This window comes from Eleutherodactylus coqui, chromosome 9 (genome assembly GCF_035609145.1).
Source record: "Eleutherodactylus coqui strain aEleCoq1 chromosome 9, aEleCoq1.hap1, whole genome shotgun sequence".
NCBI lineage: Eukaryota > Metazoa > Chordata > Amphibia > Anura > Eleutherodactylidae > Eleutherodactylus > Eleutherodactylus coqui.
This window is the reverse complement of record NC_089845.1, coordinates 27935220-27953593: the sequence shown is the minus strand read 5'-3', so window position 1 is coordinate 27953593 and position 18374 is coordinate 27935220. Positions and strand designations below refer to the sequence as shown.

General features: G+C 41.8%; 1 protein-coding gene across 1 annotated transcript in view; it reads right to left on the bottom strand.

Annotated features, from left to right (window-relative positions):
* CDH18 (cadherin 18) overlaps nucleotides 1–18374 on the bottom strand; it is a 396260-nt gene that overhangs the window by 274786 nt on the left and 103100 nt on the right. The window contains exon 3 of the mRNA XM_066579192.1: nucleotides 976–1095. Within this exon, the coding sequence (XP_066435289.1) occupies nucleotides 976–1095 (120 nt within the window). The remainder of the gene's footprint in view (nucleotides 1–975; nucleotides 1096–18374) is intronic.

Below are 18374 nucleotides of genomic sequence, written 5' to 3'. Positions count from 1 at the left end.
GTCGAAGTGAAGACGATCAAAGCTACTTGGGATCAAAAGATATTATCCCATTTTTTTTCACTTTTAACTTTTGAATACAGTATATGGCCAGGTCTTCCATACTGAGATCCATGATAGGTGCCAGTGCTTTAGGACTAAAGATAGACTGAGGAGTATCATAAAGTTGTTTTACATGATAAGATAATGTGGAGAAAATTTAGGTAAAGTAGGGTTGTGTTGGGAGGCCTGCAGTGTAGAAGACACTGGTTTGTCGAGCAACTTTTGAGAGTTTCATTGTAGTGTTTGACATCTAGATAGGGACAGGGAAGGTAAGATATTGAGGTTTTAGTGGCATGTTGTGTGTGGCACAAATATATTTTAGTAGCAAAGAAGTGAAGGTTTTTATCAGAAAGTGGAAGAGAATAGTTGTTAAGTTTAGAAACTGGACAGACCTGAAAGGAGACCAAGTCAAGTCAATGCCATCTTCATATGTAGGAAAATTAGTATTTTGTGAGGAGCCTAGTGAGCGGATGAAAAATAGAAAATTTGGGTTGTCAAAGTGGATATTAACCCCTTAATGGCACAGGACATACATTTACGTCCTGCCTGTCCAGGGTTTGTATGGAGAGGGATCAGCAGCCGATCCTGCTTCATAAATGTGGGTGTTGGCTGTTTCTCACAGCTAACACCCACTGGCAACAGATGAATTCAGCCTTAACACTGATTGTGTCTGCTAACCCTGTAAATCCCGGTGTTAGGAAAACGGTTGTCAAAAATTCCCTTGATGATAAATTCCCCCAAATTACCTTTTCCAATGCTTTTCACAACGTTGACATAAACTAAACTACTTACAATGATAGTGATGGGATTAAAAGAATAGGCAGATTATCTCATGAAGTTTTCATTTAGTAGGGAAATGTTTTACTTATGGCCAGCAATGTATTTTATGTAACACATAGACAATAATATACACATTCGTGCACTTTTCATGCTTACCCGTTTTTGGATCGACTGAAAAATATGGTTGTCCTTGAAGTATGCTGTAAACAACTCTCGCACTGTTTCCATATGTAGGGTCATCACCATCCGTAGCGGTTACCTGAATAACAGAGGTACCTGCATGTAAAAAAAAGCTGTTACACATAGTTTAAATACAGTCTTTAACAAATACTGTCATTTCCCACAATATATAAAATGTCAATGTCATATTTGATTCAAAGCTAAACATGCTGTTATGGTACAGTCATCCAAAGCCATGACTCACATGACTTTTTAAATATAAAGTAAAATTTTTCTATAGTAATCGTGACTTATATGAAGTGAAAGTTTTCAGAGGGGTCTTTAGTAAACCCATTAAACTGGTTTGTTATTTAAACCCTTATCCAAAACTGCTATAATGTATGTTGCATTCTGCAGAGGATTACAACAGGTGCGAAGTAGTGAAGTCAACCCTTTGTTGTCATTTCAATATTCATTTGATGCTATGGGAAAGGCTTCAAATATTATTTTTATGTGAGCGTACCTGTGCATAGATATACTTGTATGTAGTTTGGACAAGTAAATGGGAAGGGGCTGGATAGGGTGTATATCTCACCCATGCACTTAGCCTGGGTGTTGTAGGGATTCAGTCCAGAACGTTCTTGTAGGTCCTAGTGAGCTCATCTGAAAACACTGAGCTCATTACTGGGACATAGAAGACTGCAAGGCCATTCAGACAGTTTGAGTCTGGAAGTGAATGCAACATTTGCTGCAAGCCAGTCTTGGATGAGAAGAACCTAATATATAGCTGGCGCCTTGCCAAGTTACGGATTATTTTGTGTTCCGCTTTGCACTACAGCTCAAGGGCCGCCAGTGGCTGCCGTTTCATTGTGTTGGCTTGTTTGTTACTGGAAGTACGAAAAATAAAAGCAACTTGAACTTCTATTGGGCATGTCATACATCCCAATACAGAACAAGGGAGAGTCATCAAGAATACTTCACAAAATTAAAACATTACAGTTTTCTCCCTCCTTCCAGAGTTTATATTCCCCCCTTTTTCTTTTAAACAATTTTGGCCATTATAACAAAGGAGACCAAGACTCGCAACCTAGGAGAATCATAACAAATAGAACAAACAACTATAAACTAATCCCATAGCTCCAGTAACAATATTGTGTTTACGCATTGTCCATGCGAGTCACAACAACCAATAGAGAAAAGACCTTCAGTTTTCCCAGAAAAGAGGAGTTAGTCAGATACGTCCAGTGCAGTATTGGGGCAGTAAACCCACCGACCCCATACCTTGGTGAACTTGGCAGGGCCTTCCCTAGCCATATATGTCAATTTATATAGCAGGGCAACACTGTTTAACTCACGTAGCCAGGCAGCCCTAGTGGATTTTTTGGAATGTTTCCAATTAAGTAATATTACCTTTTTAGCATAGAAAAAAAACAATTTGTATAGTGTGTGTGCTGCCGCATTGACCGGAATGTCTTCCACTAGGCCAAAGACACAGACATTAGGGTGCAGGATACATGGTGCTCCCAGATGCATTTCAATGAACTCAAGAACATTCCTCCCATAAGCTTGTAAAACATGACACTACCAGAACATATGAATAGTTGTGTATCCATCAAGGACCTTGGACAGTCTGAACTAGGAGTTAAGCCCATAGTGTTTAGACGGCTAGGAGTATAATAGACTCTATTGAGGAACTTGATTTGTATCAGCCTGTCTCTAGTACTTATTAAGGGAGGCCCAGAGCCTGCCAAAAGGCCTCTCTGGTCATCTGAGTCCAGGCCCGGTATATCCAAGCCCCATTTTTCAAGAGCCCTGTCTCCCAGTGAAGCAAGGCTATGCGTCAGCTATCTATAGAAACAGGAGAGCAGCATTAGAATATTAGCCATCTGTGCCAAATCCTCCAGCCGAGTCAAGACAAGGGGGATACCCAGGCCCTCAAATTGGGCTCTGAGGACATGGCAGCGTGGAAATACCTAAAAAGGGAGCTACTATGGAGGCCAAAGGGTGTCTGCAACTGTAAAAAGGTACGGAAAATGCCACCTTCAACAACATCTGACAGGGTAGTGATCACATGCTGTCTCCAGAAGACTATATCAGGCATACATTGCAAGTGTGGAAGGTTGGGGTTACAGCATAGAGGGGTATAAGGAGACCACTTGGCTTCCTCATCAGGTATCAAATTAAGGGTGGTGTTCCAGATTTTGAAGGTCACCCACATGGGCGCAGGTAGGGCACTTACATGCAAGGTCAGGCCTCTTAGTAATAAACCTCTCAAACTTTGTTCTGAGTCTACCACACTGCACTCAAGTCCCACCCTTGGGTTATAGTCAGCAGACGACAGCCACCACCCCACACATACCAATTGACTAGCCAGGTAATAACAGTAAAAATGGGGAAGGGCCAACCCTCCTCCATCCATGGGCAGGCAGAGAGTTTCCAATATGATTCTTGGGGTGGAACCCCACCATAGTATGCAAAGGAGTATTTTATGGAGAGCTGTAAATAATCTTTAAGGGATCAGGACAGAGGCATTCTGAAATAGATACAAACATTTGCGTAATAACTTCATTTTAGGTTTATACAACAACTAGGGTCAATGGGAATAAAGCCCATCTCTTTGCCATGTCTCTTGTCCAGTCCAAAAGTGGAGCAAGATTATCTGTGTAAAAATGGTCAGTTGATCTCCGCACCACTATTCCTAAATAATTGATGCTATCTGTCCACTACAGGGGGGCAGGGAGGGCTAGTGATGCCGCAGGAAGATCGACCGCCAGCAACCTAGTTTTATCCCAGTTAACCCTTACTCTTGAGTACTCTCCGTAAATGTTAAAAATTGAGAGCACTGAGGCTAAAGAGGATTCTGGGTCTTGCAGAAACAGAAAAGTATCATCCGCATACAATGCCACCCGCTTTTAATGAGTTCTCAATTGGAACCTTGTGACTGCCATTGACGCTCAAATCTAAATTGCAAGCTGCTCAATTGTGATAGCAAAGAGGGCTGGGGACTAAGGACAGCCCTGATGTGTCCCTCTACCAAGTGAAAACTGCTTAGATATATGGGTGTTCGTCCGCATCCGGGCCACCAGAAAATGATACAGCACCTGTACCCACTTAATAAAGGTTGTCCCGAACCCAAAATGAGCCATCACTTCCCACAGATACCTCCACTCCACCGAGTCAAAGGCCTTAGCCTGATCAATAAAGACCAAGGTATGCTTCCCTCGGTTGAAATGCAACAGCGAGAAGTTAGTAAAAATTCTTCTGACATTCATAGCTGTACTCTTTCTTGGCATAAATCCTGAATGATCAGTGTGTATGATGTGACTAAGGGCCCTATTAATATGCATTGCCAGAACCTTACCCAGGATTTTAATATTGTTATTGAGTAGGGAGATAGGCCAGTACGAGCCACAGTCCCCTGGGTTTTTCCCAGGCTTGGGAATCAAGACTATCAAAGCCTCACGTATATTTGGTGGCAGAACCTTCTCCCAAAGGATTCTGTTAAATAAAACAAGGAGTTTTTGGGTTATAAATTCCACATCTACCATTCCATGGGGAGCCTGTCGGGACCCGGGTATTTCCTGTTTGGGAAAGACTAAATAGCCTCTACAATCTCCTCCTGCTCTAAGTCATTATCCAACATTGTCACACTTGTCTGGGGCAATGTTGGGAGAGTAATAGTGTCAAGGTTGGACTTCAGGGCTTCATCAGGGCAGACGAGCTGGGAGGTATACAGATTTGTGTAAAAGGCAACAAATACATTATTGATGAGCTCAGGGTCAGTGACCATGGCCCCAGATGTATCCTAGATTCCTACAATTGGGGGAATAACATTTTTCTCGCTGGGGAGGTAGGCTGAAAGTCAACTATTTTTATCCCCTTGATCAAAGACTCTATGTTGGGAGTGCAAGAGTCTTTTCTTAGTATATTCAGGCAGTAGTAACTTATATTCTCTCCTCAGACAGTTAAGTGCAGAGTGATTTGCCCCAGTGGGAGCCATAATATAACAGGTTTCCGCCTCTGAGAGACAACGCTCCATGTCTTCCCTTGCCTTCTGCAGAGACTTTCTATAAACTGAGATGGGCGGAGCAAAAGAACCTCTACTGAAGGCTTTTTTAAGGCCTCCCAGACTGTGGACTATTAATTGTGGCAGCATTAACTCCCCAGTAAATCTCCGCCTCCTAGTCAGTATAACTGCAAACCACCTGTTGGTCAAGCCCAAGGAGATTAAGTCTCCACAAGGGACAAGTGTCCCCTTCCCGCCAAATTGAGGACCAGAAATCACAGATGTCACACATTAAAGGAAAACATTCCAGGTCAATTCTAGAAAAAGAACAACCATGAGTAACTTGAACTCTGAGCTAAGTGAGCCTTTGTGTAATCGCTGACCCCACGCCCTACGCAGACATTGCTGCAGTAGGTACAAGTCTTCATAACAATATTGATGCTAATGTTATCTTAATTATGACTTCTTCATAGCTCGTTAGGACCATTGTTTTATGTTCCATTCCTTGAGACAATTTTCACTTAGCTATATTATCTTATTAAAATTACTCAATTCAACTTGGCCTCTTTATTGTAGACTCAATGCGTTTACCTCTGACAGAGTCTGTTTTTATCTCCCCATGTTTGAAATAATTATCCATACCTTCTGATTGCACTTCATACCTTGAGATATCTAGTCATGCCACTGTTCATAATATGATATACATTTTAGAATTGTAAAACTGTTATTTTGATTTTTTCTACATGAGTACAAAATGACTCTTCCTGACATGTCATGAAATGAAGTCATCAGAATCTTCAAGTTATGTGTGGGCCTGTACCTAGCAATCATGTTTAGCATAGAACATACTGTATTTCAAAACATTTTTCATCCTAAGACATTTGACAATCTAAGGCAAGAATATGAGATTTTTTTCAGACATTCCGTCAATAGGGTTGTGTGAGGGCTCGTCTTTTGTGGTAGTTTCTACTACTACCATTTCGAAGTACATACAACTTTTTGATTGCTCAGCTGTACAGAATACATCAGCCCTCCTAGGTACACAGGGGCATTGTCACTGCCAATAGAAAGGCTGCAAGGCATTACACACATCATCATCACCCCGATCTCCTGTGGTTGCGCATGAACTGGGGTTTGCTTTGTTTTTGTTTTCAGACCATTCAAATGCTATTGTGTGCGAGTTTGAAAAAAAAAAACGGGAAGATAGTTCCTGCCCTATCTTTTACTTGCAAAAAAAAAATAGGGAAAGCCTTATCTTTTCTCGCCCATACTATTAATGCGTGAGAATACCGCTAGGCAAAACAAAATGATTTAAATCAGTGGTTTTGTTGCATCCCGTTATGCGTCTGTGATTTTCACAGCCGCATAACGGGACAAAATCACGCCCGTCTGTGTAAGCCCTTAATGCTATGAAATCTGCTAAATCAGTAGCGAATATGTCACAAAATACGCAACATTAATTCTACAGCATAAGTGTAAAGATTTCTTTAAGAATGATACTGTACACAGCTTTGCACATAAGACCTGTGCTGTATGTATATGTATTTTAAGCAAGTGGGGGTGTTATATACGGTGCGGTGGTCATAGACAGAGGTGGAATCAGCACGTTTTATAAACGCCACTAAATAAACTGGAATTATGTGTCTTTCCATGGAGGATACGAATATGATAACGTTACATATAATTAAAAAGAATTTCATACTTATAGCATATGTCTCCAATGAGCAGTCTCTGTACTTTTTGCATTCGGGATTAATGCAGCATTGGTGAAGGATACATCTGCCCTAATTTCCACCTTGCCACCATGTCCATTACACACTTCATACTTGTATCCATCATCACTAATCTTTGGCCTTGTGGTACTTCATTGTTCTCCATATAACCGAAGGTCCATGGCATGTTACCCTCATGGCCTATTGCACCATAGGTGCTGGCGCACATCACTGAATTTAGGAGTATCATGTCACTGCAGGCTCACACACAGAAGGTAAGAATATCTCGAGTAACTTTAATCTCATGTGAATCTCACTTCATCTTGAATAAGCGCATAGTGTTGCTATCCTCAAAGTGCCCTGTGCCGTCACACCTCTTTATACTTCACATCATATCAATGAATATTCTATATCATGTGAGCATTCCATAACATTCATCAGGTAAACATCATATAACTCCCATTATCTCACTAAACATGAAACATCCTACTGTGTCATCCCAATTACTGCATTCCCTGTATCATAGTGCCTGGGGAGATTCTCCCTCAGTTTGAGTTTGTCTGTCATAGTCACTGTCCTTATTGTGTGCACAATAAAATCATTGGACTAGTCTTAAATTTCTTGCAGCTTTCATTAATTACAAGTCCACGATGCGTCATCTTCATCTCATGTCCCCTGTGGAAAAGGAGTCTCCCTCTCCTTCCACGGGCCTGTAATCTTTTGGCCCCTGGATCATCAGGCCCTCTCACTGACATATCTGCTGAGACTCTAGTAATGGCTGCGGCCATGTCCTCTGTGCACCTGCATGCAGTTCTCACACTACTGCTGCCCACACACTGGTATGAAGTCTCTCTCTGTCTCTGTGAAGCAGCTTCTGCTGCCACATACCCAACTCAAATCTATGGGCCAAGATGGCCACCATGACATCACCTCGGGACAGGGTTTAGTCATCACGCACAGCCACAGAACTAACGTAGAGCTAGTCCTAGTGACTTTCAGGATCATTGTAATGTTACAATCATGTAATTTCTATCTCTGAAGGTCCTGCTACCCAGGTATTCACAGGCATATCCAAAAAGTGATTTAACCCCTGACATTTCCCCATTTCACATTAGTGACTCCCAAAAAACTATTCTTTCCATTTAGTGTCACACTTTGGTGAAAAGCGTACCCTACATAACTCATGCTTCTTACTTGATAATTCCACATCAGATTTTTCCAACATAGATCTGACAGTTCAATCCATGGAAAAACGTTTGATTTATAAACCTTGGAGTTCTGCTATGGATTTTGATGTGGATCTGCACCCAGCTTTGGCCTCAGTAAATGGGACAAATGCAGTGGTGTCTAAGCAAATAATTGACTTGCCTTTTTTTTTAGCAAGGCAAATTTTGAAATCCATGTGTGGAAAAATTCGACCCACATGAACTACCTCATTGCTTTTCATAGCATCCAATAGAATGCAAAAATGATGCAGACTTTGATGCAGAATCCTGTGGGGAGGTTCCCCCTTTTCTGCTGAGAGTCCCCACTCCTCTGGAGACATTACACCTACAAGCAGCACTTCTTTTCTGGACATTATGCAGTGACTCAAGGCTGGCTGCACACGACCGGGTCGGATTCCAGATGCGGCATCCTACACCAGAATCTGACCCTGTGCCCGGCCGGTGACTCCCGTACCTGTCATTTTCTTTTCTTTTTCTGTGCTGCGTGTGGTCTGGATGACTCGCTATTGGACATGCACAGTACAGATTTTCCCATGCCATCACTAGGCGATGAAGCTGGTACCGCGACTTTTACACAGTGTTAATTGTGGAAGGGCTATGGGTCGGATAGCAACCATTGACTTTAATGGAAGCCGTCCGTGCGAACAACACACAAAAATAGAGCATGCTGTAATTTTTCCTCCGTAGAAAATCGCAATTGATTTCCGCTCGTGTGTAGGAAAAAGCGCTATTCAATAGCATGCTATGGATCATATTTACTGTGGAACCCAAGGGCGGATGCCCACCCCGGACTCTGCAATGCAAGTATGCTTGTCAGTAGGCGGCCTTAGGAGGGCAGGTCAGAAGTGGTCTTGTACTGTATACTTTCACTGATTTCCAGCTATCCACCTGCTTCCTTCCATAGATGAGCAGGTGAATGGCAGTGTGAAGTAGGGAAGTAGGGGTCTGGTCAATTGCCCAGTTTGCCCACCCAATGCCAGACCTACTATTTCAAAAATTGATATTTTATAAAAATCCATAAATCCATTATTAATATGCAAGAAAAAGCCCAACAACAAGTAAAAATATTTAAGCCCAACACACTAGCATTGTTGGGGTTGTCTGCTATTTGTGTTAATCCATGGACAACAGACAACCCCATCATAGGGCTATATGGTCATGCGTGTTGACGTTTTTTTCACGCGAACCAAAAATGCATCACCTATCCTAGTCCTATCGATGTGACTTGGACAGCATACGGACTGTGTGCTGTCCAATGTGAGTTGCATCCTTGCACACATGGGAAGTGTGCACCCGTTCTTAAAAGGAAGAACTACCCATCCCTGTAGAAGGGTTATGCTGCCTGGTCACCTCAACAATAAGAGAACTGAATAATAAATAAAATGTATCTATTCCATACAGTCAGATGCGTAACAGCAGAAAACTTCAGATGCAGCAAAGTTTAACTTGTTTATGATACATTTCTGTGAAAAGTTGTCTTACCTTAAACCCTTAAAAACTATTTTTCTCTTATCTTAACGCAGTAAACAGATTGCAATGCAATTAAAAGTTGTAAATAAACTGTGACACAGAAAGTTATCAAAAGTCATGTTAAACTCTTGTTCATCTGTATATATATATACCTCATCTCAAAAAATAATTTCCAACAGATGGCTCTAATCACATAAAAGAGGACTGAGTAATATGTTACTGAACAAAATCCTCCAAATCAGTTGGATAGACAGGGTCAGGTGACCTTTTTCGGCCAATAAAATTAACTTTTCATGATTCACTCATAAAAGTTAAATGTTTTACCGATCTTTATTTATATAATGCCAACATATTCTGAAGCACATTACAAGTCAGAGGGAGTATAATAAGACATAACATACAAAATTATACCAATAGACAGTTTGAAAAATAGGGAAGAGGGCTCTACTGGCAAGAGTTTACAGACCATGAAGATATAGGGGTGATGTAAAAGATACAAGTGCTTGCTGTGTACAATGGTCCATCCATTAAGGTATACATAAAGTTGTATGAGCCAATCGCCAGCTGGTATCTGTGTATATACAGATATGAGGTGCATTAGGGTGTATGGAATATAGAGGATACTGTGGGATGAAGGGAGTCAGGCAATCAAGGGATAATATAGAAGCGTGGTAAATGGAAAAGAGTTAGATTAGGAAATATCGTAGGCTTCCCTAAAAAAAAACTGTTTCGCGCTTGCTTAAAACTATGAGCATTGGGAAATAACCTCATTGTCTGGGCTAGCACATGTCAGAGAACTGATGCAGCGCAGGAAAAATCTTGCAGGCAGTGTTTGAATTAAAGAGGAACTCAGTCTATGGTCATTAGCAGAGCGGACAGCACAGGTAGGATGGTAGGGAGATGAGGGAGAAGATGTAGGGAGGTGCAACACTGTGAAGAGTTTTTAGATGAGACTGATGAGTTTAAATTGCATTCTATATTGGACAGGCAACCACTGCAGTGACTGGCATTTCCTGCCCCCACTTCTGACAGCTATAACATTTTTAACCTTCCATCATTTTTTGTGGGGTATTCTGTAGTTTGTATAAATTGGAAGTTTGTGTGCCTTTTTGATCACTTTTAAGTAACTTTTTCGTGGAGACAGCGTGACCAAAAATGCACATTTCTGACATTGTGTTATTTTATCAGGATGATTACCCTGCAGAATACATAATGTGTTACTTTGATAGAACGGACTTTTACAGATGCAGCAATACCAGATATGCTTTTATTTTAATATGGGAAAAAGAATTTTTTTTTTCTTTTACTTCCTTTATTTTTTCCAATAATTACATTTTTTTTACTTATGTTTTTAAAAAATTTAATCCCCATAGGGGACTTGAACTTGTGGTCATTTGATTGCTTATAACATATAAGGGAAAACCACACTATTACATTATACAGGCATTCAATCATAGCAGCCTTGAGGGCCTTTTGAAGGCCCCTGGCTGCCATTATAACGGAATAGCACTCCACAATTGTTTCGTGGGCGGCTGGCATTTGAGACTGCCAAATTACAATTGGGGTACTTAAATACCGCCGTTAGAATTGATAATGGCATTTAGATGGCATTAATGCACTGCACACAGAGAATGGTATAGCTGAAATGGCCTGCACAGGCCAAGATACTTAAAAAAAATATATATGGTGCACTACTTCTCCCAGCAAGCCACAAAAGTAATGCACACAATGAGGAGTAGCCCTAAGAAGGACCATTGGGGTTCTTGAAGACAGGATCCTACACTAACACAATCCCTGTATAAGCAGCAGCACTTTCTCTAACCTCTGCCAGCATGCGTCTAAGGCAAGTTTAAGTACTCGGTGGTCACCTGATCCCACCAGCCACTCACTACTGTGGGGGGTGGGGGGGCTGGCACGTCACAGCAGGAAGTGGTAATGCCTTCCCCGCATGTTTACTTTCTAAAAAATGGTGCTAAACATGCGGGGAAGGGAAATAAAATTGACTCGAGTACTGTGTGGTGTTCGTCTCGATTGCCGAGCATCTTAAAGGGGTTGTCCCGCGCTGAAACGGGGTTTTTTTTTTTCAACCCCCCCCCCCCCGTTCGGCGCGAGACAACCCCGATGCAGGGACTTAAAAAAAAACCGCACCAGCGCTTACCTGAATACCCGCGCTCCGGTGACTTCTTACTTACCTGCTGAAGATGGCCGCCGGGATCTTCTCTCTCGGTGGACCGCAGGGCTTCTGTGCGGTCCATTGCTGATTCCAGCCTCCTGATTGGCTGGAATCGGCACGTGACGGGGCGGAGCTACACGGAGCCGGCATCCTGCACGAGCAGCCCCATTGAGAAAAGAAGAAGACCCGGACTGCGCAAGCGCGGCTAATTTGGCCATTAGACGCCGAAAATTAGTCGGCTCCATGGAAACGAGGACGCTAGCAACGGAGCAGGTAAGTAAAAAACTTTTTATAACTTCTGTATGGCTCATAATTAATGCACAATGTACATTACAAAGTGCATTAATATGGCCATACAGAAGTGTATAGACCCACTTGCTGCCGCGGGACAACCCCTTTAAGTACCGTAATACTCGAACAAGCATCAAGCTCGGACGAGTGTGCTCACTCATCTCTAATTTACAGGTTTAACACCCATGATTAGTGTTAGCATTGGGCAGGTGTCGGCTATCACAAACAGCTGGCACCCACCTTGTATTGAGCAGGATTGGTTTGTGATCCCGCTCCATAAGAACTTGATATACCCCAGACGTAAATGTATGCCCTGTGGTGTTAAGGAATACTTTGCTTAGAAAAATTAAGGGGACACTTAAATCGCACATGGGTCCTTGATGGCCTTGAATGTTTCCAGACTCTTTCACGTCAGTTACGTGTGCTTAGTATCAACTTGCTTGAATCTATGAAGAGAATAGGGCCCCTACCAGATCTAATATTCTGTGTGGCGAATGCCAACTGAGATGCTTCTTTGACTGCCTGATGTACACCGCACACTGGCATGCATTATTAGTCAAAGACAGAACACGCTGCTTTGATTGGCTAGAGCTGCCCTCATGAGCAGTGCTGGCCAATCAGAGCAGCACGTATTAGACTTACAATGTATAATAATACACAATGTGCATCAAGTAGTCAGAAGGCTGAGTGGCCATTTTTCTTTGTCCAGGATGTCCAATAGACCATTTTGACCAAAAACTTGTATACATAGCGATTGCTCTGTATGTGTGCGGCCAAGGCCTGCAAGAACATTGAGGAATATTGTGTTGCCATGTTTCCATTGAACAATATCTTCTTGAGCCTGATGTCTCCTGTTCCATATGAAGCTGAGCAGGTCTGTCATTTTAAACTTTGAATGTGACTAATGGCGGCCTCTGGCGGACGTATTTGCATGTGCAAAATATACGCAGATATTAGAACCCATTGATTTTAATGGAATTGCTCTCATTTCTGAATTTTTCGCATGTGCAACAAAACATGCTCTCTTTCTGCGTATTTGTACACCAAAGGGCTTCATAGAAGACAATGGGAGGTGCACAAATGCGCATGGAAATGTGCAATACCCTTCCCCATTTTCATAAAAAAAGAACGTATCTGTCCCTCATTAGGCTAAATAGCCTTTTAAATCGGGGGGGAGGGGGTTGTGCTGGCAAATGAACAAGGCCTGCATGTAGAAAAAAAGTACAGTACTACTGTATGCGCAGAAACGCAAACAAGACTTGCTCACTGCGCAAATACGTTGCACTTAACCGTCTGCATTTGTGCATAGACATGTCTGAAGCTGCCCTAAATGTGACAAATTTTATAGCATATTGATGAATTTACATAGCCCACAGTAGGATTGATTACATGTGACTGAGCCAGCAGTATTAAGCCATGCTGCCCATCTAGAATTAGTCTGCACCAAGCTAGGAGACGCAATGTCACGGATAGTTGTGGCTCTTCTTGCTACAAATTTGCAACCAGATGTAAGAATTTGTCGTAAAGTTTCATCTCTAAATAACACTGGGAGGAATCTCTTTATAATGGTGATGACATCATTCTAATCAGGACGGCACTCGGTACTGGACATTACCAGATCATTTATAGCATCATTAAAATGCTTTGGGGCTGCAGATATCACATTGCATCATCAATCCTCAGAGCGAGCCTTAGATCCAACTAACCGATGTGCTCTCTGAAAAATACCTGATGTGAAGTCATGCTTAATTCATCTATGATCAATGCATTTGCATTCCTGAGCAAAGACATAATCATTAGTGCAGTTTACCCAATGATAAATTCTTTATAACATGTTTAGGCTGATAACTGCGGACTTGAAGGATAAAGTTACAATCTATAGGTTTGTGATATAAGCTACACAAAATGTGATTAGTGGCCTGCTTAATGAAAGATCCAAAAATACAATACAAACATGTATATCTATACACAATGTCACACTGAGTGTCTCTTCAGAAGGGCGCATGCACAAATACATTCACCCCCACGGAGTGTATTGGCCATAACCCTGTCAAAAATCCTTTTTAAAATGTTCAAACTTCACGCTATTGGGCACAAAAAAAAAAATGTAAAAGCCAAAAGATTGGTCCTGCTCTATATACTATCTAGCTACATGTGAGCGCAAATGGTTTTATTTCATCACGTTTTGCGGGTTTGATTGTGACACTACCGTAGGGCCTTTTACATTGGACGACCTGTTGGGTACAAATGCCCTACCAGTCATCCCAGCGATAATCCTTCCTGGGCTTTTGCACAGGAATGATCATAATTAGTAAATGGAGGCGGATGGGGATGGTCTCGGCCCACCCGCCTTCATTCACAGTAAGCAGGCAGTGAACGACTGACTGTCTATTGACATGGGCCTATCCCCGCATGCAGAAACTGGATGACAAATGAGAAGCTAATGGCTTCTCGTTCGTTGTTTAATTGAAGCATACTGTCAGGATTTGATTAAATGGTGAACAATTTGATACTGTCTGCACTCTGAGCTATTCAGCATGCTGGATAGCTCCCTCTGAGTCCTAGCCTTGTGTTTGTGTCCTTGTCTCCTCTTCCTTGTTCCTAGTTCCATGTCTTCCCTGTCTAGCTCACCCCATGTCTTGTTCCTTCCCTGATGAGGCTCTCTATAAAAACCTGGCTTTGTCACTCCTTCTTTGCCTGTTTATTGTGCTCAGTCTTCAGCTTATAAACCTGCTCCTATCTTTACCTGCTCCCTACAAGAGAAGACTGTTCCTGTGTATCAGACCTCGGCTATCCCACCTGACTATTCATCTGCCTAAAACTGCTGTACGGCATTGCCATCTTGTGTACTAGTTCTCAGCTTCCTCCTGACTACTTTACTGCCTAACCCCATTGTACTGCACCACCGTCTTGTGTACCAGACCTAGCTATTCCTGAACTATGACATCATCCAGTAAGTGGCTACAACACGAGTCTTCAGTCCCACGCTCGTGACACATACATTTAGGGCTCAGTCACATGGGCGCATCGGCATTCGTACACCGGCGCCGATGCGCCCGTGTGACTGCAGGAAGGAGACGGACGTACCTGAAGACGGCCGTCTCTCTGCAGTGCCGGAGAAAAGAACACATGACCGGCAATGAAGTCGGTCACATGTTCTTTCCTCCGGCGCTGCAGAGAGACGGCCGTGTTCAAGTACATCCGTCTGCTGGTGTCAGTCACACGGGTGCATCGGCGCCGGTGTACGGATGCCGATGCGCCCGTGTGACTGAGCCCTTACAGTGAACTACAATTGTTAAGTTCCCCCCCGGATGCCCGTGTAAAACGACACCTACTTTATAGGCTGCATCACTCATACAGCCACTCTCCTCAAGCACCACTATATACCCAGGAGAAATTCATTGCAAAAGTGAGAAGAGGAGAGTGGAATAGGACAGCATACAGAGGAAAACAACTGCCCAGAACAGCTTAGGACAGAACAGTACAGCACAGGACTAAACAGATACAACCAGATCTGCTCTAACCCTACAGACAGAGAGGAACATTTACAGCATTTTCAAAGGACATTTTTGAATCAGGGCTACCATCCCACCTCCGTTGATGACCAAATCATCAGAGCAACCAGGATACCCAGGAATCAGCCACTCTAATACACAGAAAATGAAGAAAATGATCTTGTACCTCTAGTAGAAGTATTAAGGAAAACCACAAAGAAACTCTATCATACCCTACACAAGGATGGCCATCTTAGAACCATATTTCCAGACCCCCCCCCCCCCCCTCCTTCTGTGTTACAGGCAGCCTCCTAGTTTGAGGAACTTTATAGTCAGGAGTGCATTGCCTTCCGACACACAAAAAGGAACTTATTCCTGTAAGGTAAGGAGCTGCAAGACCTGCTGACATATACTGACTGTGGACAGAATACAAATCCCCAACACACTGCAGGACTATAAGCTCCTAGCGAAACTCATACAGATAACTTGCTAAATTCCCACTACTGTGTTGCTATAAGCTCTTTTTAGTTCCCACACAGGCCGGCCATTGAGAAGGGAATATGGTCAGACTTAAAGACAGACTTAAAGAAATCTATTAGGATTGGCAGTGCATTTGCCCTCCAAAAGGTCCCCAATGCAGCCCAAGCCATCCAAATTACATGGGGATGCAGCCACACTTCTGGGGAACATTGTGCTCCTCCCAAAAATTGGTAAAAGTAGTGTACAGTGGTGTGGGGCTGCAGCTGTTTCTTGTGCTTTAGAAAATTTGCATTTTGAGAGGAGGAGAATATATATATATATATATATATATATATATATATATATATATATATATATATATATATATATATACTCTTAGTCCTTTTTTGTTGGTATACTTTTTAGTGTAGTTTTATGCAACTTTTCAGCTAACTTTGTAGCTTACAGAAAATTATTGCCAGCTGCATAAGACCTGCAAATAATTCATAGTGGTCGGACTCATAACTAAACAACGTGTGAGGCCATTGTCACACACTGTGTGTATTTTCTGTTTCCCTCTTTGGTTTTCTTCTTGATTTATATTACCAAAAACACCACCAACTGAATAAGCCACTATCCCTGAGTGGCAGGATGTGTTAAAACAGAAGGCCACACAATATAGCATGTATAGTTGTAAATAACGTTATTGAATTTCCCTCACCCTACTGCTACCTGCCTGAGGCCAACAAATAATTTGTAGTGGCCAGACTGGCAATTTCAAATGACCCCTGAGGCCACTGACATGCACTGCGTGTATTTGATGATTCCCTGTTTGGGATTCTTTTTGTTTTAAATTAACAGAAAAAGTGCTGTCAACTAAATAAGCTGCAATTCCTGAGTGGCATGACATGTGAGAATAAAAGACCAAATAGTATAGCTTGTATATTTGTCAACTGTCCCTGTTTGGTATAGCATCATTGAATTCCCCTCACCCAACGGCTAGCTGCGTAAGGCCTGTAAATAATTTGTAGTGGCCAAACTGTTAACAACATTCAAGACTGCAAACAGTGAACTACAATATTCCCCATGCCAGAGCGTAGTTTGTCTGTCTGCTTTGATGCTATATTTGGGGACAGCAGCAGAAATATACCCTCTCCCGATTTACAGACCACCTTTTGTATAGCCATTTAAACATGATACAGCTTTTTTCTCTGGTCCTTCCAACAGAAACCAGTTTAAGTTCTCTGCTGGTATTTGAGCTTTCACACCCAGCAGGAATATATCATATGTAGAATATCTGTCCCTAACAACAGACTTTCCTGATGAAGAATCCTAAGAAGATTTGAAAGCTCGCCAAGACATCATTGTTTTTTGTTAGCCATTAAAATGTATTATAGCTACAAGACTTTTTGTGTTTAACTTTTTACTTTGCTAGCTTACATTGTACCAAGATGTTTTTCCTTTCTACAAGGGCGAAATATAGAACAAAACTCTGTGATCACTGTGGCTCTTTCATTGTGTTGATGAACAAGGGTACTGGAGGTCAGACCACCATGATCAAACATTAATGGGCTATTCCAAGCATAGGCCATCAATGTTTTAGTTTAGAGAAAAAAAATCTAAGTCAACCGCACTGTAGTGCATAAGGTAAGGCTAAAACAACTAACATATATTCAAATTTAATAACTATTCATGCCACTATTTATATAATGCTTTTTTTCTTCATCATTGAATGTGCTGATCCTTGGCAGCATACAGCTCTTTTGAAGTTGTTCCCAGCTGCTCCTTCACCTATAACTCATCAGAAACTGCAGAAAATGCTCGAAACAATAGCCTCTCATACAACACTCAATGAAAATGACAAGGCAGCAAAGAAAACCAGCAGCAAATAGACATCTGCAAGTAGACACTATGAAGGACAAGAGAAACAAGTGACAAATGTCGGATTGTATTTAGTTTTCACGTGTTAGCTATTTTATGCAATGTTACATAGGGCGCTCTTAAGTGCGTCGGAATAAATGACTAGCAGTACTGAATGCTTGTTTATTAGTCTGTAGTAAATCGTAATAGTATTAAATACGGATATATTTACCCCAACATTAGCTTATATTATATCTTATTTTTCATTAAACCAATTCAAAACAATACTGCAACATATTAGCACAAGTACCATAAAAAGTAATGGAAAAGTTAGAACTGCTCAATAAAATCTAATGGCTACTAAAGAAAGCTGTTCATTATAAAGAATAGAAAAAGTCTCTCTCATGTGTTATGAGTTAGGGGGTCACATAATACAAAAAACATACAGCATACTGCAATCATCAAATCGATGAAACGTTTGCCATTCCACAGGATCACTGGTGAGATTTCATACTTATAGATCGTGTCACAGACACCTCTGATGATAGCAGCAGGCTAAATTAACAGCAATCAATACAATCTCCTAAAAATCATAGCAATGTTTGCCAAATCGAGCCACTACAACAAAAAAGGCGCCAGCTGGGCAGGCAGGTAATATCGACAGGGGAAAAAAAAGACCCGCAGGATAACCTACAAATCACAGTA